Genomic DNA, 23137 nt, shown 5'->3' with positions numbered 1-23137 from the left:
GGCTGGGAAGGGTAGTGGGCAGGGGGGAGTAGGGATGCTTAATGGGTACAAAAATATAGTTAGATAGAATCAGTAAGAGCTAGTATTTGATAGCATAACAGCATGATTATAGTCAACAACAATTTATTGTACATTTAAAAATAACTAAAAAGGGGTCAGGTACAGTGGGTCATGCCTATAATCTCAGTACTTTGGGAGGCCAAGATGGGAGGATTGCTTGAAGCCAGAAGTTCGAATCCAGCCTGGTCAACGTAGCAAGATTACATCTTTATTTTAATTTAAAAAAATAAAAAATAACTAAAAGGGTACAATTGAAATGTTTATAACACAAATAAATGATAAATGTCTGAGGTGATGGACACCCCAGTTACCGTTTTGATTATTACATATTGCATGCCTGTATCAAAAGATCTCATATACCCATAAATACATGCACCTACTATGTATCCACAAAAATTAAACAAAGTTTTTAAAATTCTAGACATCATCCTTGTATCCCTCATCCTGCATTCAAATTCACTTATAACCTTTGCTGTTTCAACCTCCAAAATGTATCTCAAATTGGTTTATCCGTCCTATTTCCATTGTCACCCTCATGGACTACTGCAATAGCCTTCTTCCTAGGCTCTTACCTTCTTCGTGAAATATTCATCAGATCACATCACTTACCTGCTTAAAACCTTCCAGTGGTTCCCTATTGCTTTTTCAAATAAATTTCAAATGCCTTACTTTGGAGAATGAGGACCTACATTACATTACCCCTGCCAACTTTCCAACCTCACTCAGCAGTAAGGTCATCTTACAACCACCTACCAGGGGGCTACTTAGGCCAGCACCAAGAACAGCAGCTTCCCTTCCCTGTGTCCTCAGACAGGAGCTTTCTGTTTTATTAATAAGATACAAAATGTGAACAAACAGGATTGACACCTGGTCATTCCCAGTTGGGGATGGGAAGGTGTCTTAGCTACAGCACAACAGGCCTTCTCTTCTAGTCTGCTCCACAACAATGTCTATCAGTTACTTAGGAAGGCTCCATTGTGATTTTTCCACCATCCACTCTCACAACTGCCCAGCTGGACCAGATTAAAGAGGCTACAGCAAACTACATATGCACAACACACTCACATACTTGAAAACAGGACTAGGCTATTCCCCTAGGAGCACTGACCACCTCCAGAGTCCACAGGTAGAAAGTCTGGGCCTGGCCAACAGGGAGAATGAAGTGTGACCTGTCAGAGCATGTTATCGGGCCTGTGACAGACTTGGTCTGGATGCTGGCACATCCACTGCAATCCCTGGGGAGCTCTCTGAATGCACATTGGTTTTGCTATCTCCGCTCTTGTCAGTGATTTGTTTAGAAGCCTGAAAATAGTGAGCGGAATCTGTCACGTCTTTCATAATGAAGACAAAGCACAGTGGCTTCTGGGGACAACAGGGAAGCTAGTGACCCTGAATTCTTCACATTCAGAAATGTGTCCTAATTAATCTGAAATTATAATAAAATACAGACAGTGCTTGGCAAATAGCAAGATATGCATGTCTTCAAAATAATTAAAATCTTCTTGAAGGAATGGATCTGATAAAGCCCAATGTCAACAGTGCCTACGCACTTCTGTATGTGCCTGGAATTAAAAATGAATCTCTATTTACTCTAGTTTCTATACACATTTCTTGGATGTAGAGAAGTAGCAGCAAAAGAGGAGAAGATCAGTTACCATTTACATGCTGAATGTCTCAAGGCATTCTCTGAGGAGTAGAAAAGACTCTGGTGTAATCGCGTGGGGGCCTTGGAGGCTCGCAGACCCAGGACTGAACTCTGGCCTTACCACCTGTGTGCTGTGGGCAGGTTCCCTGACTTCTCCAAGCCTCAGTTTCTGTCAAGGAATATCACCCTTTCTTGAAGGGTTGTTACAGGGATTTACGTAGGTAATGGCGGTAAAGAGTTTAAGGCTGCCCTTACGCAGCAAGTGCACGCTAAATGACAGCTATTGCCACTACATTATTGCACTCGTTATAAGCAGTGATCCTGAGTCTATTACTCACCTCCTGCTGTCCCCCTTCTGGGCCCTTGCCCAGTGCTCCACCTGGACCAGATTGCTCTTCCTTTGGCCGTGTTTTTCAGGGTTGGTCCTGGGAGGAAAGGCCCGCTGGTACCCGCCAGTCCCATTCTGTTCTCCTGGGCCATATGAGGCAGGCAGCATTCCATTCTTCTCTGCCCGTTGGGGCTGTGCCTGCTGGCCTCTTGGGCCACTGGGTAAATCCATAAACAAGGCATCCTCCTCGGCCGGCGAGTACGGAGACCTGGCCTTGCTCCGGTCCCGCTTGCCCTCCAGCGGGTCCCTCTGGGAATGGTACTGCTCTCCCTCCTGCTCCTGCCTCTCGAAGTTGACAATGTCATCATGGCCACGATGAGAACAATCTCTCGTATGTCCGGGTCCCACCCGGCCACATTCGTGACAGGACTCTGTGTGGTTGGCCTGGGGGACAGCCTGCCGCTCCACCTTCTCCATGTCCCTGCAATGACAGCAGCACATTCAGTTTGCTCCACAGCCAAGACTCCACGATGAAATGCACTGTACACTCAATCACCTGCAGGCCTTTGCACAGGCTATTCCCTCTGCCCAGAACACCTTTCATGCTCATGTCCTCACTCTGCCTGCCTAACTTCTGCTCCTTTGGGGATCTGGCTTAAACAACACCTCCTCCAGAAAGCCGCCCTAACATACACTTCCAATTTAGAATAGGATCTTATGCTGACCCCACTGTCACACTCATCGCACTGGACCATAACTGTGTTTATTCATCTAGCTCCCAAATAAACTATGAGTTCCTTTTGGCCAGAGGCCCATCTGGCTGATCATCATATGCCCAGAACTTCTACACAATGACTGGTATAAAATAGGCACTCCATAACTACTACTGCAAGAAAGAATGAATAAATTATACATGTGACATTCACATGAAGACCACTCCTGTGCTCCCATTCTACTCTGTGCTACTGATCTTGCCTTTTCCTTTTGCAATTTGTCCGTTTGTCTGTCTGGGGCTTAAATGGAAGGCTCCTGAGCCCAGGATCCCTCCCACTGGTGTCTAGCACAGCCCAAAGTACAAATGATAGCATAATTGACACTCTTCAAAGATGGTGAATAGAGAATGGGCACAGCAACCTCTTTATGTGAACAGCAACCTGTTTCTATCTTATCAGGAAACAGTTCAAACAGAAACAACTCTCATGTCTATCTACAACAATTCTGTGAAGTATTATTAGTCAGATTTTAACAATAAGGAAACTGAGGCACAGAGAAGATCGATTGTTTGCCCAAGATCAAACAGCTGGAACAGAGTGGAGCCTGGCCTTAAACCCAGGTAGACTCCAGAGCCCATGTGTGGTAGGCTTTGCTCTACTGCCTCTCCACATGTGTCTGTGCAAACCTGGAAGCTATAAAAGAGAATGGGGTGGGGTGATAGGTCAGGGTGTGAACTGAGGCTACAGGAATAGCTTTGGAACATGGTGGAGGGCTCCTCTTTCATGGTCCATCTCCCCCGGTAAGCTGCCCTTCTCTCTGCCTCCTTGGGGCAGGGTCCTAGTTGTCTGCATCCTGATCACCTGGCACCAGGGATACAATAGTGGCTCCACAAGCTTTGCAGAATTTAGATTAGGGAGGCAAGAGAACTTGTTCCAGCTCAGCTCAGATGGACTAGAAAAATTACCAAAGACCTTTACTTAGATGGGGCAGCTGGTTTAGCCATACTCCTTGGTTAAAAAAAAAAAGGGTCCTGGCCTTAAGATCCACCACTCAAAATGGGGCCAAGCCAGAGGCATTTTCTTCTCCACATGAGAGTACATAATAGAAATGCTACTGCATTTACATCTCGGTGGCCACACCCCAGGTGTCTTTGCAACAACTTCAGAACCTCAGCTACCAATAATCAACACAGATTCAGGGCAGAATCAACTCACCCTGAGAGCTAGTTAGAATGTCAATATAATGTGAAAATACAACCCTCCACATGGGGTCTGCTTCTCACTGTGTGTGGGTCTGTTGCCTTTAACTTAGGCAGGGTGATATGGTTTGGCTGTGTCCCCACCCAAATCTCATCTTGAACTGTAGTTCCCATAATCCCCATGTGTCGTGGGAAGGATCTGGTGGGAGGAAACTGAATCATGAGGGAGGTTACCCTCATGCTGTTTTCCTGATAGTGAGCACGTTCTCATGAGATCTGATAGTTTTAGAAGCAGCTTTTCTCTTTTTGCTTGGCACTTCTTCCTGCCATCATGCAAAGAAGGACATGTTTGCTTTCCCTTCCACCATGATTGTAAGTTTCTTGAGGCCTCCCCAGCCATGTGGAACTGTGAGTCAATAAACCTCTTTCCTTTATAAGTTATCCATTCTTGGGCAGTTCTTCATAGCAGTGTGAGAATGGACTAATATACAGGGAGAACTGAGAAAAGCAATCATTCTTCTTGCTGTTCATGTACCAATGTCTTTTCCATGGAAACCCCAAGCTTTGTGGGAAAAAATAATGCGTCTTTGGAACTCCTCTTATCCAACAGAGGACTTCTTTCCTCTCCAACCTCCACACTGTATCCACTGCCCTTCTGATAACAGCATTTCAATTTTCATTTGGGGATCACTTTCTCCTACCCTCAGTCCAGGTGGTTCAGGTGCTGCTGACTCCCTGTCCAGCTGAGGGTCCACAGTCTCAGTGACTGGTTCAGGAGTTGACTACTCCAGGCCAATCAGAGTCAGCCCTGGGACTTCCATTGGAGCTGCTGCAATTGTGTGGGAAGGCACCGCTTAAGAATGAAGTTAACACAAAGGAAAGCAGGTGGAGAAACATAGAATCCTAAAAACTTGGCTTAAGCTCCTACATCTAACCATAAGTAAAACAGATATCTCTTTGGATTTTTTTGTTGTTAATAAATAAATTCCACAGCATCTTGCTCTCTCACCCAGGCTGCAGTGCAGTGGCATGATCATGGCTCACTGTAGCCTTGATCTGCTGGGCTCAAGTGATCCTCCTACCTCAGCCTCCTGAGTAGCTGGGACTACAGGTGCATGCCACCATGCTCTGCTAATTAAAAAAAAAAAAAAAAAAATTTGTAGAGACTGGGTCTTGCTATGTTGCCCAGGCTGGTCTCAAACTCCTGGGTCCAAGTGATCCACCTGCCTCAGCCCCTCAAAGTTTTAGGATTACAAGCATGAGCCACCCTACTGGGCCTAAATTCCCTTTTTCAGTTGTTAGCTTGAGTTTGGTTTCTGTTACTTATACTGGAAGGGGTCCTGCCTATTAAATCATTTTACAATGACATATTGAGATACTGATGAGTGAGGGCCCATCCATTGTTAACATTCAGTGGCTCTATAAATTCCAATAGGAGGAAAATATGGGAAATATTCAGGAGCCTGCTGTTTCTATGCAGGTCATGCTATGATCATGAACATCTGCAACCAGTCACTGTTCAAGAACACAGGAAATTCCTGACACTCAGTGACCATTTTGGTCATATGTGTCACTTTTTGAAAATAACAGCGGGCACAGATTTTAGAACCAGTTGGACCTAGATTCAAGAACTGGTTCCACGACACATAAACTGTGTGACCTTGGGCAAGTGACATCTCTAGTCTCAAGTTCCCCATCTGTAAAATGGGATAACAGTGTCTCCTTGGGCTGTTGTGAGGATTAATGGAGACAATGCACAGAAACAGCATAGCACAGTGTCTGGCATACAGTATGCCCTCAAATACAAATGTCTTTACTACCCAATAGGTATTCCCTCCTCCTTTGCCCCAATTTTTTCAAAGTGGCAATGTACACTGCAAAACACTTACAGTTCCCAACCTCCCTTGTAGCTAAGGATGATCATATAACATAGCTTTTAGCCAATAAGACATAAGCATAAATTGCTAGGGGGGGTCCTCCAGGAAAGTCTTTATAAGAAGGCAAGCTTAGCTAACCCCTCTCTTCTTCCTGCCTGGGATTTAGACTTTGCTGAACTGCAACATGATAAAAATAAGGATGCCAGTCATATGCTAAAAGCTGGGTAGAAGGAGATAAAGAGCCCATGTCCCTGATTGCATGACAGTGCTACTGTACCAATCTACTGACTACCCCTGGATTTCTGCTATGGGAGAAAACTAAAACCCAATTTGATTATGCCACCCTAAATTGGGTTGTTCTATTTCTAGCAACCAGACATGACCCCTAACTGTTACAAGGGGCTACTCTTACCATTGACTGGGGTTGGGCCCCAGCATTTCTAGCATATCACAGAATACTATTTGTCTGTTTAGAGCAAATTCTTATTTTCCCTTCCAAGTGGGAAGAGCACATACCTCAGACTCGTGATACTTCTCTCTTATTTCTTTTCTTCACAAGAACTTGAATGTTAACAGATCTTACCAATCAACTGTGCACTGATTATTTTATTCGGCCTCCAAGTCATTTATCTCATCAGGCAATGAGGAATAATATTTCCCTCTATCTTAATGCTAAATGTGCACACACCCCACACACATTCAATCTCATTCAAATACTGAGATGGGAAGAGGAATGACAGCTTGTAGGGACTTGATAGAACCTTAGTCCTGATGACCGACATAGCCTTTCTGTTGTAATCCCACTCAAAGGATCCCTCCCAACTCACCTTACCTAAATGACCAAACTAGGAGCCCAAGAACAAGAACCCAGGCCCCTGAGAGTCTTGGAGAGTTGGATCTGAGCCAGGCCAGATGATGAAGTCCTGCCATGGGAAAGCAGCTCAGCCTGTGTTAACAGATCCTGGGTCCTGAGCACTGATCTGCAGTCTCAGGAATAGGGTGGGCTCAAAAGCCAGAACCCACTCGGGGCATAATCAATAGACTTGTACAAAAGACTGAAGAGAAAGGAGCCCAAAGTATGCGGAGCACCCTAAGGCAGGCTCGCTCTTTTGAATGAGTTCCTAGCATTTGAGAAATGGAGAAGGGAGTTAGTTTCTTCTTTTCCCCAGAGTTAAATAGGGCAGCCCCCTTGGGATGGAGGGAGAATAGCCTGCTACTTTTCATGCTGTGCTCTGCCTAAATTAACAAGAGGGCTTCACAGCCTTGATGACACCCTCCACAATCCTTCAGGCCTCCCTCCCACAGAGAAGAGCAAGGCTGCAGAATAAATGAAACAACCAGAATGCTAGGCTGAGGTTGCCTTCTGCCTCAGTAGAGCAGCTACTGGCAAAGTCCCTTTTAAAGTTGTAGGGATTGACAAACCAGATTAAGAAAAGGAAAAACCTACTCCAGGCCTGCCAGCCCTCCTCAGTTTGTTCATTCCTGCCTGGAGAATCCTTCTCTGTTTCTTTTACCTGGGTAAGCCATGCCACCAGTCACAGCTCAACCTGAGCCACCCTGAAGCTCTAGCATACACCACGCTCACTCACTTTCCATCTCCCCAGGGAAACCAGCAGTCACGGTCTGGGAGATACACTCTTTTAATGGCCAGGGCTTGGTTATTGTTACCATATGCTAGGTTCTACTGTGTGCTAGGAATCTGTCATGGACAACCTGTAATCCCTGTAACAATTCTGCAAGGTCGGGACTGAGCCCAGAGAGGCTGAAGGCACACACAACTACTGGATTACCTATAATAAATGGACTCTAATAAAGGACAGGAATCTGGCAGTGGCAGCCATCACTGACTGAGCACTTACTGAATGCAAAACTCTGAGCTAAGCACTTTACTACCTCTTCTTATTATCACACAAACCCACAGTGCTAGAGACATTTTTCTTTCATGAAAAGTAATAAAAGTGGCCGGGCATGGTGACTCACATCTGTAATCCCAGCACTTTCGGAGGTCAAGGTAGGTGGATCACTTGAGCTCAGGAGTTCAAGACCAGCCTGGCCAACATGGCGAAACCCCATTTCTACTAAAAATACAAAAAATATTAGCCAGGCGTGGTGGCAGGCGTCTGTAGTCCCAGCCACTCAGGAAACTGAGGCAGGAGAATTATTTGAATCTGGGAGGTGGAGGTTGCAGTGAGCTGAGATTGTGCCATTGCACTCCAGTCTGCGTGACAAAGCCAAACTCCGTCTCATAAAAAAAAAAAAAAAAAGAATGAAAGTGATGCTCAGAGAGATTAGCCAACTTGCCTTGGATCATGCAACTAGTGACATAAGCAGGACTCAAACTTCATCTGATACGACTCCAAAGCCCTGTGCAAGGCTGAAAACATGTCTATAAATTACTTCTGGTGAGGATCCAAGAGGCTAGTCCAGTCTCCAGGGCTGTCCAGCTACACTTTGCCAATGGTGATTAGAGTTTGGAAGGCCAAAGACTTAGCTCTCAAAGACAGTGCAAATAACCTAAAATGTGTGGGCCACTTCTGAGCAGGCCGATCCCCCATGCACGAGTCCCAGGAGAGCGTTCCGATCACTCCCAGCCATCCCAAATCCTCACTGGAACATCATACAGGTAGAGGTTTCTCAGCTGTTTTGTTCATCTGTTCATCCATTCATCTGCCTACCCACCTGGCCAGACAAACATCCATGTACCTGTTGCAGATCATAATCTCGAAAGATACAATCCTGAACACCATAATCGCGAAAGGTCAAAATCCCTAAAGTTGAAAATCACAATCCCAAAAGATTAAAATCCAGAATGTTGAAATCCTAAAAGCCAGATGTGATAATGGAGAAGCCAAATATCATTCCTTCTTCCTGTATTCCCGCACAATGGAAGAGATCAGTAAAACTGTTCCCTCGCAAAATGATGAAAATCCAGAATTCTGAAATCCTAAAGGCCAGATGTAGTAATGGAAAAGCCAAGTATTCTTTCTTCCTGTATTCCTTACAGCACAATGGAAGAGATCAGTAAAACTGTTCCCTTGCAAAATAGCTATGGTAAGTGTACAGGTCTACTTAATGGTGAAAGACAAAAGTTTAAAAGCTAATTATCATTAGTGCTGCAAAAGGGGAAGAGCGCTTAATTGCAACAGCTGAGCAAGAACCAGAGTTTCAAATGGACAGCAAATACTACAATATTTCTATACTACAACCATTCTTTAAATGCAAGTACAGCAAGTATTCTGAAAAACATAAAAGTGAAAATGCAAGCAAAAAATACCAAAAATCTCCCCTACCAAATTATTCAACCATGTATAACGTCTGTCCCTTCACACATAGGGCCAATTTGCTACGTTGTGTGTTTCACCTTCACATTGTTCCCAATACTAGAGGTACAAATTGTACAAAGACTTTTAGAGCGCTCTAATTTGGTTTACACATCTTTTGCAAATTTGACTCCTTGAAAGTGCATTATCACAAGGTTGACTTTGTGTGTAAGCATTGTATGTTTGTGAAACTGCTGAAATTTCCTCAAAAAATGAAGAAGTGTCCCTTTTTTATACCTCCATTTGTGAAAGATAAAACTTCTTGAGATTTCAGCTCTTTGGATGACTGCATATGAAAATTTGTAGCCCAAACCCCCATGTATCTACGCATTAACTGAACACTTATTATATGCCAGGCACTGACAGATGAGACCTATGCAGTTCTCATTTTCAAGGAGCTTTAAGTCTGGTAGGGGTGACAATGAGAAAGCATGTCAGCACAACTTTAGCATGAAAGACATATGAATAAGGAATGACAGTGTACTACAAACAGGGACATCTGACACGCTGAATAGTCAGGGAAGGAGGAAATATCATTCATCTGGGCTAACCTGAGGATATGCTGGGGTTGCCCTGGGGCAGGTGAGAGGGCTGGTAAAGTGGGTGAGCAAAGCCCAGAGGGATCCTGGTTGTCTCATGAGAAGGACCTCTATCCTCCCACACCTCATCAGTCTATTCTCCCCTTGCTCACTTTGGTTCAGCCATGCTCTACACTCATTTGTACATGCCATCACCTCTGCCCAGAACACTCTTCCTCAAAGTTTTGTGTATCTGACTTTCTTGTATCAATCAGGCCCCATCTAGAATCCTTTCCTGACCACCCAAACAAAAGTGGCTACTCCCTTGTGCTAGTCCTACCCTAATTCATCACTCGGTCTTACTGTCTTCATGTATAGATCTTGATACAAATTGTCTTAACGATTTCTTGTTTTCCTGTTTATAGTTTGTCTTCCTGCCCCACCCCTCCAGAATGTAAGCAGCATGGCATCTTGCCTCTCTCTCTTTGAACACTACTGTATTCTTAGCATCTTTAACAGTGTTTGACCCACAGTATGCCATATATATATGTGTGTGTGTGTGTGTGTGTGTGTGTGTATATATATCCCAGCACTTCGGGCGGCCAAGGTGGGTGGATCATCTGAGCTCAGGAGTTATATATATATATGTAAACTTTTTTTTTTTTTTTTGAGATGGAGTCTTGCTGTATCACCCAGGCTGGAGTGCAGTGGTGTGGTTTCAGCTCACTACAACCTCCTCCTCCCGGATTCAAGTGATTCTCCTGCCTCAGCCTCCTGAGTAGGTGGGATTACAGGCATGCGCCACCAAGCTAATTTTTGTATTTTAGTAGAGACAGAGTTTTGCCATGTTGGCCAGGCTGGTCTCAAACCCCTGACTTCAGGTGATCCGCCTGCCTAGGCCTCCCAAAGTGCTGGGATTATAGGCATGAGACACCACACCTGGCCACCCTTAATAAATATTTATAGAATAAAAGACTAAATGGATGAATGCATGAACATATGCACCAACTCCAAGTTGCTGAAAGAAGTTCAGCATGCCACAGAGAATGGGAAATGGCAGGAGATGAACCAAAGGTGTCTGTAGGGACCAGGTCCATGTAGGGTTTCCAAAGACTAAGGAAATTGGACTTCATTCTAAAGGTGACTCTACTGTAAGTTTCTTTAGTCCCAAGACAGGACTGCAGCTACTCCAGAGAACACAGAGGTTAGGAAATTAAGAAAAGAGATGAGTTCTGTTTCTGATATGCCCTCCTGCCTGGGTGGGTCACTTGTCAGTTTTGTAAGCTGCAAATAACCTCCTTACTTAGTGCTTTAGCTTAAACAGAGAGGAAAAAACATCCTTAGACAAGATAGAAAAGGGAGTACTATGGGGGAAGTTGGTAAGACAGATTTCAAAAAGGTTGTAGAGAATTAAAAACCAGAGTCCACAGCATGGCCAGTGGAAGAATATGGACGTGGGGTAGAAGATGACTGGCAGGGGTAGAGAGTAGGCCCTGCCAGTAGTGCAGGGTGTCCCTCACAGCACGTGATGTGGGATCTCAAATATACTGGAATTCATGTCTATCACGGAGTTCTGAAGCCTGTGTAACAAACAAGAGAACAAAAAGTCAGAGGCGCAGGTTAGGTGCGGTGGCTCACTCCTGTAATCCTAACACTTTGGGAGGCTGAGGTAGGTGGATCACTTGAGCCCAGGAGTTGCAGGCCAGCCTGGGCATCATGGTGAAACCCCATCTCTACAAAAAATACAAAAAATGAGCCAGGCACAGTGGCACATGCCTGTAGCCCTAGCTATTTGGGAGGCTGAGGTGGGAGGTTCACTTGAGCCTGGGAGGCAGAGGTTGCAGTGAGCCAAGATCATGCCACTGCACTCCAGCCTGGTGACAGAGTGAGACTTTGTCTCAAATAAAATGTCAGAGTTGCAGTGAGGGCTCTTAGCTCTGCTCCTGGGCCAGAAGAATAGGAAGAGGCTGGGGGAAGTGGGAGCTGAAGACAGATAGGACTTAGGGATGGGGCTGTAGGGACCCTGAACTGTTGGACAACTCACACTACTAGGAGATGAGTACATCCTGGCAGGGGAGAGAGTGTAGTTTGTTCATAGGAGACTCATCATTGAGATCTAGGAATTAATGATGAAACTGGAAGGGGGTACAGAGAAAACGGCTGAAAATACTGTCAAAGCAAATCCTATGGAAGTTAATATAGCTGATAGGGAGCACCTATTATGTCTCAGGCACTGGACTAAGCAAGCACTTGATACATTTAATTTAATCCCTGTAGCAAGCCTATGAATTAAGAAAAATCAAGGTTTCAAAAGCATGCATAATTTGCACAAGATGACACTGGCAGAAAGTAATAGAGCAGGGATCTGAACCCAGGTCTATCCGGTTTCAGAGACTAAGTGCTGGGAAGAGATTCTTAAGGCAAAAGAAATAGGTATAGTAGGAAGTGAGGGATAAATCAGCCAGCCTGGACATTGACTATTGATGCCCTCTTTACCATGTCCCAGTAAGCCATTTCTGCCCATGGTCCTCTGCCCACGGAGTCCTAACACTTCCTTGGGAACCCACACCACCTCGCTCTCAGTCCTCACAACCTGGATACGGTTCCACCCCTGGTTCTCAGAAGTGAAGCATGTGTTTCAGGCCTCCGCTATCAGCATGATGTTGTCCCTGGCCACGGGAGATGGTTGGGGACATAAATGCAAACTAAACCTGCCTAATCAGTATGAATCTCAGAGCTTCTGGACCAGACTCTGGCTCTTTCCTACTGGATTTTAACTTTGATGACATGAGTTTGGGACCACTGCAGCTATCTTGCCACCAGGCCCTAGATGTGCCAGGGACCTCCTCATGGAGCTCAAGACTGAATTCAACACACAGGTGGGAAGAGCCCAGACTCTGAGAATATGACTTCTAGTGATATTGTCTGAGCCTTGAACCCCATTGTTTCTAAAGCCAGATCTATCTTGAGCTTTTCAGTGACATGAACCAATAAATTCCCTCCTTTTAAAGGTAAATTTCTCTGTATTTTCTGTCATCTGCAATCAACAGTCCTAATACATACCACCACTAATAAAGGAAGCATCTGCCTGTATGAATAAAGAGAGAAGCCTCTGGGTGAGAATCACAGAGGGAGCAAATGAAATGCTACTGTTGGGGCTACCCATTTAAAGAGATGGAGCTTTTCCAAGGCCAAACACCAAACTAGAAGACAGGCAAGATTTAGTCTGTCTGATGAATAATTTTAACCAACCAAATGTCTGAATATCTTACTCTGGAAAAATAGAACATTTAGTAACTCTGTATTTGCTTGGCTGACAATTTCAGCTCTCAGAAACTTATGGAGAAATGCTATTATGTCTTTATTGGAAAAACTTGTGTTTTTTATTTTGTTTTAGTATCTTGGGCTTTTGTTTTTGTTTTTGTTTTTTCTGTTTTTCATTTTGTTTTGTTTGAGATAAAGTCTCACTCTGTTGCCCAGGCTGGAATGCAATGGCATGATCTCGGCTCACTGAAACCTCTGCCTCCTGAGTTCAAGCGATTCTCCTGCCTCAGCCTCGTGAGTAGCTGGATTACAGGAATCTGCCACCATGCCCGGCTAATTTTTGTATTTTTAGTAGAGACGGAGTTTCACCATGTTGGCCAGGCTGGTCTTGAACTCCTGACCTCAAGTGGTCTGCCTGTCTTGGCCTCCAAAAGTGCTAGGATTACAGGCATATGCCACTGCACTGGCCTGTGTGTTTTTTTTTTCTGTTTTGTTTTGTTTTGTTTTGTTTTTTTGAGACAGAGTCTCGCTCTGTCGCCCAGGCTCGAGTGCAGTGGCGCCATCTCGGCTCACTGCAAGCTCCACCTCCCGGGTTCACGCCATTCTCCTGCCTCAGCCTCCCGAGTAGCCGGAACTACAGGTGCCCGCTACCACACCCGGCGAATTTTTTGTATTTTCAGTAGAGACAGGGTTTCACTGCGTTAGCCAGGATGGTCTTGATCTCCTGACCTCGTGATCTGCCTGCCTTGGCCTCCCAAAGTGCTGTGATTACAGGCGTGAGCCACCACACCCGGCCTTGTGTTTTTTATTTTAAAGGGACAAAACCTTGGGCAAACATGATCATGAAGTTTTAAGAGTTTATTAAGAGCATAATAAAAATACATCTCAAAGTCAGAGAAAAACTAGGGATGATACAATTGACTGAGACTAGGGAAAGGGGAGAAGCCCTTCCAACACCAAAACCTGATGCTAAAAAATACCCAAATCTCAGCTATCTAGATTAATCCTCAAGGGTTCTAGCCAGACATCATTTATCAATCATGTACTTTTTTCCTATAAAGTTCAATCTCATTCTCAAATTCTCTCTTATCTAGCATCCTAGTCAGCCACAATGAATTGAGCAAAGTTGGGACACAAGAAGAAACCCATTTTGCCATCTCTAGTGTAATAACACAGGGAACTCTTGAAGCTCAAATTATAAAAGGACATGTACAAGAAATGGAAGGTGGGGCACAAATCCGTAGTGGAATGGGTCCACATGAACAATGGCAGAAAAAGCAAAGTCTAGAAGGACTTGTTTGTTTATTTAAAGTAAAACAAAACAGAAACAAAATTTCTATTTATTAAAATAAAGGAGGGTTTTAAAAAAACAGATGTAGGTGTCTCTGGTTAGGGAAGAAGACCCAGCATAAACAGAGAAGGCAGAATTCTCCAGCTTCTAGGTTTAATTCCACATCTTCATTAAGAAGAATGATCTTCACCAGGAAAAAGAGAACAAACCTGGTTAAGAGAGCCTGAAAGTCCACGATGGGGAGGAAGAACAGGAAGCCCTACTCTCCTGTAGTTGAGCTCCAGGCCCAGCTATCGGTGGTGCCCCAGTGACATAAGGGAATTTGGGCTTGAGAAACCTATTGGGTGATCTCTAAGGAATCAAAGAGAAGGGGGAAAAGGCCAGAATATTAGAAACTGGCAAACAGCATTCTGATTTTGAAAGAAGAGGAAAAACAAATTCCATAGCCTATCATCAACCTCTGCAAGAGGCTAAGCAGCACTGCTAACCTTGGCAGATTTCAGAGCACACAGGAAAGGAGACAGCAAGAAAAGGCAAACAACTCAGTTGAAAAATGGGCAGAGGATAGGTACAGGAAATGCACTTAATAGGAAATACACGTGGCCATTGAGCTGGGCATGGTGGCTAGTGACTGTCATCTCAGCTACTCAGGAGGCTGAGCTAGGAGGATTGCTTGAGGCAAGGAATTCAAGACCAGACAGGGAAACACAGTAAGCCTGTCTCTAAAAATCTTGTAAAATTAGCCAGGCATTGGCCGAGCGCGGTGGCTCAAGCCTGTAATCCCAGCATTTTGGGAGGCCGAGACGGGCGGATCACAAGGTCAGGAGATCGAGAGCATCCTGGTTAACACGGTGAAACCCCGTCTCTACTAAAAAAAAAAAAAAAAAAAAAACAAAAAACTAGCCGGGCGAGTTGGCGGGCGCCTGTAGTCCCAGCTACTTGGGAGGCTGAGGTGGGAGAATGGTGTAAACCCGGGAGGCGGAGCTTGCAGTGAGCTGAGATCTGGCCACTGCACTCCAGCCCGGGCGATGGAGCGAGACTCCGTCTCAAAAAAAACCATAAAAAATTAGCCAGGCATGATGTGGTGGCCCACACTGAGGTCCCAGTTACTAGGGAGGCTGACGTGAGTGGATTGCTTGAGCCCAGGAGTTCAAGGCTGCAGTGAGCTACGATCATACCACTGCACTCGAGCAGTGAGTGATAGAGTGAGACTCCGTGTCTTTAAAAAAAAAAAAAAGTAGAAATACAAAAGATCTTCACCATCATAGAAATATACATTAAATTAAGATAATCAGATACTATTTATGTATCAGGCCAGTAAAATTAAAAGACATAATATCAACTATTGGCAAAGATATGGTAAAATGACACACTCACTAGTGGAATACACAGTTTTGTTTTGTTTTGTTTTGCGACAGAGTGTTGCTCTGTCGCCCAGGCTGGAGTGCCGTGGCCCGCAATCTCTGCTTACTGCAAGCTCCGCCTCCCGGGTTCATGCTATTCTCCTGCCTCAGCCTCCGAGTAGCTGGGACTACAGGTGCCCACCACCACACTCTGCTAATTTTTGGTATTTTCAGTAGAGGCGGGGTTTCAGTGTGTTAGCCAGGATGGTCTCGATCTCCTGACCTCGTGATCCGTCCGCCTCGGCCTCCCAAAGTGCTGGGATTACAGGCATGAGCCGCCGTGCCCGGCCACACATTTTTCTTTAAAGGGCAATTTAGCGGTATTGGTTAAAATTAAAAACGTGTTATACTTTTGCCCAGCAATCTGAAAGACTCACACATGCAGAGGCTTGTAGAAGGTTAATACAGAAATTTTAAATACAGGTTTTAAAACTACACTACAGTACATCTACACTGAAATACCATGAGTAAAAATTAAAGGTGATTCATATACACTGATATTTAGTGATCTTTAAGACGTCATTATTCACGCTTTCAGAAAGCACAAGAGAAACTTACATATAAGTGCATATATGTATATAAATGCATAGAAAATAGTTTAAAAGCCAATTAACCTGATTATAGAGATTACCTTGGGAAGGTGATTTGGGATATCTTTGTCTTTAGTTTTTGCATTTTTATACTTAGAATGTTTTCATTCATTATATAGTTAAATATACAATATACATTTAAAAATTTGTATATACTTAACTATATGTGTATATATATATATATACACACACGCATATATATATACATAGTCGGACTTCTGTATCCAGGGTTTCATATCCATGGATTCAACCCACCACAAATTAAAAATATTTACAAGGGAAAAAAAGGATGGTTGTGTCTGTAGTGAACACATGCAGACTTATTTTCTTGTCATTATTTCCTAAACAATACAGTATAACAACTATTTACATAGCATTTACATTGTATTAGGTATTATATGTAATCTTGCAATCTAGAAATGATTTAAAGCATGTGCGGAGGTTATACGCAAATACACTATTTTGTATAAGGGACTCTGGGTATTCTGGTATCTGTGGGGCTTCCTAGCACCAGTCCTCCATGGATACCAAGGAATGACTATATACATATACTATAAACATATATGTATATTAAAAGAATGAAGAATAAAGACCAGGAAACAGTGACTGTTGGGGACTAGCCTGTGCACTAGGAGTAAGATGTGTCAAATCTAGCCAGTTTCCTTCTCCTGGGGTGAGAAGGGAGATGCCAACCACACTGTGAGCTGAGCCCCGCAGGCTCAGGCAGAGCCTTTCAGATCATTATTATGGAAACAACCGAAAGATGCAGGCTGGATGACAATGCTAGAAAGTAGAGTCAAAATTGACTGTTACTGATTCAGGGCCCATGTGGAAGCTCCTAGGGCAGTCTTTGGTCCTGTCCTGTTCAACATCTTCATTCATTCATTCGTCTAATCTCTCACTCACTCACTCAACAGACATTTGAGAGCTTACTATGTGTCAGATGTTGTGCACTGAGATATAAAGACAGGCTGGGCATGGTGACTCACGTATGTAATCCGAGCACTTTGGAAGACCAAGGTGGGTGGATCACTTGAAGTCAGGAGTTCAAGACCAGCCTGGCCAACATGGTGAAACCCCATCTCTACTAAATACAAAAAATTGGCTGGGCATGGTGGCGGGCATTTGTAATCCCAGCTACTCCGGAGGCTAAGGCAGGAGAATCACTTTAACCCAGGAGGCAGAGGTTGCAGTAAGCCAAGATTGCACCATTGCGCTCCAGCTTGGGCGACAAAAGCGAGACTCTGTCTCAAAACAAAACCAAGATATAAAGATGATCTCTGCTTTAAGCCTAGGATACTGAAAATTAGACAGAAGGGGGAAACAAAAACAGTGTGAAAAATGCTCAGACTGAAGTGCTATGGGAGCTTCAGAGGGAAGAGTCTGACCATACCCTGGCCTCCTGATGGAGGTCACTATTTATACCTCATTTATATTTCATGAGGTCTGTATGCTGCATGAAAGAGACCATAAAGCTAGGAAATACCACGAATTCCGAAAACCACATATATGTGAGGTAGAAAGATTCACAAGCTAAACATACCAGTGCAATCCATTTTCAGTCACTAAAAAGTTCCACCCTTAGGTTGCAAGCGAATACACTTCAGTTCTGAGGCCTCACTGAAAGAACACTGTCAAAGAGCAAAGTGTCAGGATAGGAAGGAATGGGCCCAATGTGAGATGAAGGCCAGATAAAGGTATACCCAGACTTTTTCAGGGCCACTCTGATCTCTCTCTCTCTGAGCCCTTGACTTCATTCATATTCCTCTGGTTTTCTCTCAGGGAATCACCTACAGCCAACAGACTCAGGAATTTCAAGATATCTGATTATATGCTTGGTTGAACTATTTCAGAGAGGGAGCAACTGGAAGATCACTCCCAGGTCAGGTCCCAGCAACATGGCAGTTAGTCTGTAGCAGATTTTCAGTTTGCAAGACCTTTCTTGACTGTCCTCTCCCCACCTGGTGCCCCAAAGTTGTCCCATCATACATAAGAGAAGAAAAACCGAGAAGCACACACATGCCAGTATCCATGGCTGTGGATCCCAGGCAGTCATTTCACCCTTCCAGGCCTTAGTGTTTTTGTTTAACGAAGAAAGTTTATAAAGAGAGGGTAATGCTTAATACAAGTGAGCAAACGGAATCTCAGGCACCCAAGAGGACCTATCTGGGTCCTAATCCTAGTGTAGGAGGTGCTGTGGCAGGGACCCTCCATCAGGACTAACCTCTTCAGTGATGATCGAGACAGCACCTGTGCAGCCTGGTTCATGGCCCTGACCCAAGCGTTCATGTCCTCCTGGGTGTCAGCACTGAAGTAGTAGGTCCTCATGCCTGACTGCTCGGCCTGAGAGCCCGCTGTGGAGCTGTTATAGATGAGCGCTCGCATCCCCGTGTGCACAGCCTGTAGCACGAAGACAGAAATGCAGGTCAGAGGGAGGTTATCACACATTTCCTTTATAGGGGCAGAAGTAAGGAGGCACTATGGCCCTTCCAGACTAAAAGTCCAAGCACCACCCAACTTGTTTCCACTCCTAGAAAACGTCATAGGCTACATTTCTCTTTCTTAGTGTAGCCAGGCCCAGTGACAGCTGTCTGCTCCCCACAGTAAAAGCCCTGCAGCTGTAACTGTTTCCTATTTATCTTACTCCTGCTTTGGGGGTTGGGAGTGTGCACAAAGTCAAGGCTTATTGTGAGAAACAGGCTTTTCAGAAAACCCTCATTTCATAGAGGTAGACTCTTGGGAATCCTTGTTTTGTTTTTGCTGAAGTCTGTGATTCCTGCTTTGCCTATAATCAGACAAGAATTGACTCAAAACTGGCTGCAACAGCAGGTGGCTTGATGTGGATGTTCACTGTGCTTCACTGCTTAGGCATGAAGTGTGATGTGTGCTCCTGAAAGAAGCTGTTCTGTCTCTTGAAAAGAGGCACTACAGGATGTGAGGGCAATCTGGCTGCGACATCTGTCACCCTATTGATCATCAGGATTGATTTGGCTAATCCGGCTGGCTAAGCAGGTATCCCCTTCCTCCCTCACTGCTCCATATGTGTCCCTCCTGAAGCTGCACACTCAGTCAAAGAGGAAGACCATCCACGATAGAGGAGAACTGGTCTTCGGTCAAGGGTATTCAAGTAGCTGCAGTCTCCTGCTGGAATCTCCAAACAAGCTCTCAAAAGAGAGGCACTACAGAGGTGGACAGAGATTACCAACAGTTAACTAAATATTCTTGCAAACCTACTCTGTCCTTCTGCCTTAAGGTGCTTTCGCATGTATCCTTGCAAAAAAAAAAAATTTTTTTTCAAAAAAAGGTACTCAGAATGACCACTGAAAAATGACTGGGAAGATTTGCAAATCAGAGACAACACCAGTTTTTCCCCTTGTGCTCTGATAAACCAGAGAGCCATCTTTTAAGTTTGCAAGGAACAATCTCACTAAATCTACATAAGAAGATGATGTGAAAAGAGGAAAATTTCCTGAGTATCTACTGTGTGTGTCCTAGGTACTTCCACAATTTAATATCATTGTAACTCTAACAGCCTTGAGAGGTAGAGACAGAATCTGTTTTACAGATGGAGCAAACGAACCTCTGAGATGTTAAGTAACTTTCCCAGATTTCCACACCTGGTAACAGATTCTTTACAGCACTTACCATTACCTGATGCTATTTATTTTACACACTTATTACCTGCTTATCATCTGTCTCCTTCCTCTATAAATATAAGCTACATGAGAGTAGGAACTTTGCTATTTTGTTCACTACTATATCCCCTGGAACAGTGCCTGACACACAGTAGATGCTCACTAAACATTTGTTGAAAGAACGAAGCGTTAGAACCCAGGTCTGACTCCAAGTCCAGGCTTCTCTGTATATTGCTCCCAGGTACTATCCAGAAGTGAGGGTGATTACACAGATAACTGGCTCGATACTCTGAATCCAGCATGAAAGGCAGACCCCATGCAAGGACCAGGCAGAGAAAACAAAATGAGAACCAATGAAAAACTGGACAATGACATGCTTCTGGAATCACTAATGGTCATAGATGAAAACCTCTCAAATGAACCTTCAGCATTTACCTCTCCTCCCTGCCCTCTTAAAATCCAGATCTAAAATGCATAGTAAATATGGGCCTGCTTCTGACATTTACATATCTGAGTCCATCCAGCTTAGTGCCAAGGGAGTCTAGGTAAACTTGGCCTGCAGCCAAGGATCCCTATAGTGGCTGAAGCAAACCTGATATCCTTCCTTTGCATGTATAACGTATCATTCACTCTCACAGGAAGATTCCTTCTATTTTAAGCAAGGTGGAAATGTGCCAATAAGAACAGAATAAGGCAGGGCGCAGTGGCTCACACCTGTAATCCTAGCACTTTGGGAAGCCAAGGCAGGTAGATTACCTGAAGTCAGGAGTTTAAGACCAGCCTGGGCAACATGTTGAAACCTCGTCTCTACTAAAAATGAAAAAAAATAGCTGGGCATAGTGGCGCATGCCTGTAATTTCACCTACTCGGGGGGCTGAGGCATGAAAGTTGCTTGGACCCAGGAGGTGGAGGTTGCAGTAAGTTGAGATTGAGCCATTGCACTCCAGCCTGGGTGACAAAGTGAGACTCTGTCTCAAAGGAAAAAAAAAAAAAAAAAAAGAGAACAGAATAAGAAGGAACCTGTGCATGTCTTACTGAAAATCAGCAGAAATTCTTGGAAAATATCCCTTGGATAATGATTCCACAAGATCTCTGACACACTCTCCCAGCCTTTTGTGCCCAGCTATACAGGATTCTGGGACAGGTGCCTATCCCACTACACACAAGCACGGGGAACCCTCTAAGGTACAATAAAGACAGTAGATCCCTGCTGTACAAAAATTCACGGAGCCAGCCTTGTCCAGGAAATCAACATGGGACATGCCTCAAACAGGCAGACATGGGTTTGCATGTCTATCTGCAAATAAGCCTTGAGAGTTACATCCACCATTATGAAGGAGTTACACATGATTGCAAATATAACCCTGGTCACTAATTAAACGAGCAGGTGCTGTGCCCAGCTGCTGTTGACTCTGAAGAACAGATTCCAACTGCATTCTGCCTGTGTGAGGGCATATTCGATGGATTAACTGTGAAGGCAAGAAGTACAGGGAGTTTCCTTTTCATCTGGCCAAGTGACCCCAGTCCAAAGTGTCCTGAGCCTAGGACCCAGATGATGTGAATCTTCTCACTCCTGCCCTAGTGTCAACTCAGAGATGGTACCGTTTTCTCTGCTCTTTGCTTTCCAGTTAACATAATCCTATGATGCAACTTTGCATAACTGAATAGAAAACAAGCTATGCCTAAAGGAAATCAGGATGTGAGTGAAGAATTTACTTCAAAGACATGACACCCATAGGATATGGTTGCTCTCCTGGCTCTTGGACCTCAGTTCTAGACACAGCACTGGTGAAGGAGCCAGAATCCTCATGGTTCAAGCCCCCAACATCAGCCTTTAGAATAGAGAAACCTCAGTGGAAAATACAGGAGCACCCAGGGCCCATCAACTGGCTGGCTCATTCTGGAACTTGTTCAACAATAATGAATCATTTACTGAGTATTTACTATGTGAAAGGCACCCTACCAAAGTTGGAGGGACAGCATTAAACAAGGTCATGAACAAGTTTATAGCCACATAGAAGAGAAATACTATGGACAAGTAAAACTATAGCTGTAGTAAGTGTCATCAAGGTCAGGATGCTGTCAGGAAGATAACAGGGGAGCCCAGCTTGATCCCTGAGGAACTGACATTGCAGCTGCCTTCCACATAGCAGGTAGCCATTTAAGTAATAGCAGGGAGGAGCTAGGTAGCACCCCATGAAGGACACGTGCACACAGTGTGTTCATCTTCAATGATGAGGCCAGCATGACTGGCGCAGAGGAATGGAGGGGAAAACCGCACGAAGGGAGGCTGCCAAAGTTGGCAGGGCCAGACCACCAGGGCCTTGCAGATCATGTAGGGTTTCGTCTTCATGAAAGAGCAATGAGAAACTATTAAAGGGTGTTTTGTTTTGTTTTGCTTCGTTTTGAAACAAGGTCTTCATCTGTTGCCCAGGCTGGAGTGCAGTGGCACTATCTTGGCTCACTGCAACCTTCACCTCCCTGGTTCAAGCAATCCTCCCACCCCAGGCTCCTGAGTATCCTGGACTACAGGAGCACACCACCATGCCCGACTAATTTTTGTATTTTTTGTAGAGATGGGGTTTTGCTATGTTGCCCAGTCTGGTCTCAAACTCCTGGGCTCAAGTGATCCACCCACCTTGACTTCCCAAAGTGCTGAGCCACTGCACCCAGCCTTATTAAAGGGTTTAAACTGGGGAATGATGTGATCCGATTTTGTTTGGAAAGACCACTCTGGCTGCAGTACAGAGAAGAGGTGCGAATCAGCAGAAACAGGTGAGGGGGGATGGGTCAGGAGGCTACTACAGGAGCACAGGTGAGAGATGGTGGTGGAGGCAGAAAAGGAGAGGAGCAGACAGGGTCTGGAGAGAACTTGCAGGTAATATCTGCAGGCCTTGGTAATGGACTGGATATGGGAGGAGAGGGAACACCAGGTATAAAGGATAAGAGTCTCGAGTTTACAACTTGCAGAGGCAGTGGTGACCACTTATTGAGATTAAGAAAAGGGGCCGGGTGCAGTGGCTCATGCCTGTAATCCTAGCACTTTTGGAGGCCGAGGCAGGTGGATCACCTGAGCTCAGGACCAGCCTGGCCAACGTGGTGAAACCCAGTCTCTACCAAAAATACAAAAATTAGCCTGGCATGGTAGTGGGCACTTGTAGCCCCAGCTACTCAAGAGGCTGAGGCAGGAGAATCTCTTGAACCTGGGAGGCAGAGGTTGCAGTGAGTGGAGATCACGCTACTACACTCCAGCCTGGGTGACGGAGCGAGACTCCGTCGAGGGGAGGGGAGGGG

General features: G+C 44.7%; 1 protein-coding gene across 2 annotated transcripts in view; it reads right to left on the bottom strand.

Moving 5' to 3' along the window:
* Positions 1-23137, bottom strand: part of PLEKHA7 (pleckstrin homology domain containing A7) — a 232345-nt gene that overhangs the window by 45082 nt on the left and 164126 nt on the right. For both annotated transcript variants that reach the window (XM_026454036.2, XM_023230894.3), the window contains exons 9-10: positions 18433-18608; positions 2044-2514 (exon numbers count right to left, since the gene is read on the bottom strand). In XM_026454036.2, coding sequence (XP_026309821.1) covers positions 2044-2514; positions 18433-18608 — 647 coding nt within the window. The remainder of the gene's footprint in view (positions 1-2043; positions 2515-18432; positions 18609-23137) is intronic.

This window comes from Piliocolobus tephrosceles, chromosome 13 (genome assembly GCF_002776525.5).
Source record: "Piliocolobus tephrosceles isolate RC106 chromosome 13, ASM277652v3, whole genome shotgun sequence".
Lineage (NCBI taxonomy): Eukaryota > Metazoa > Chordata > Mammalia > Primates > Cercopithecidae > Piliocolobus > Piliocolobus tephrosceles.
The sequence above is the reverse complement of the archived record's forward strand: the minus strand, read 5'-3'. Positions and strand labels throughout refer to the sequence as shown.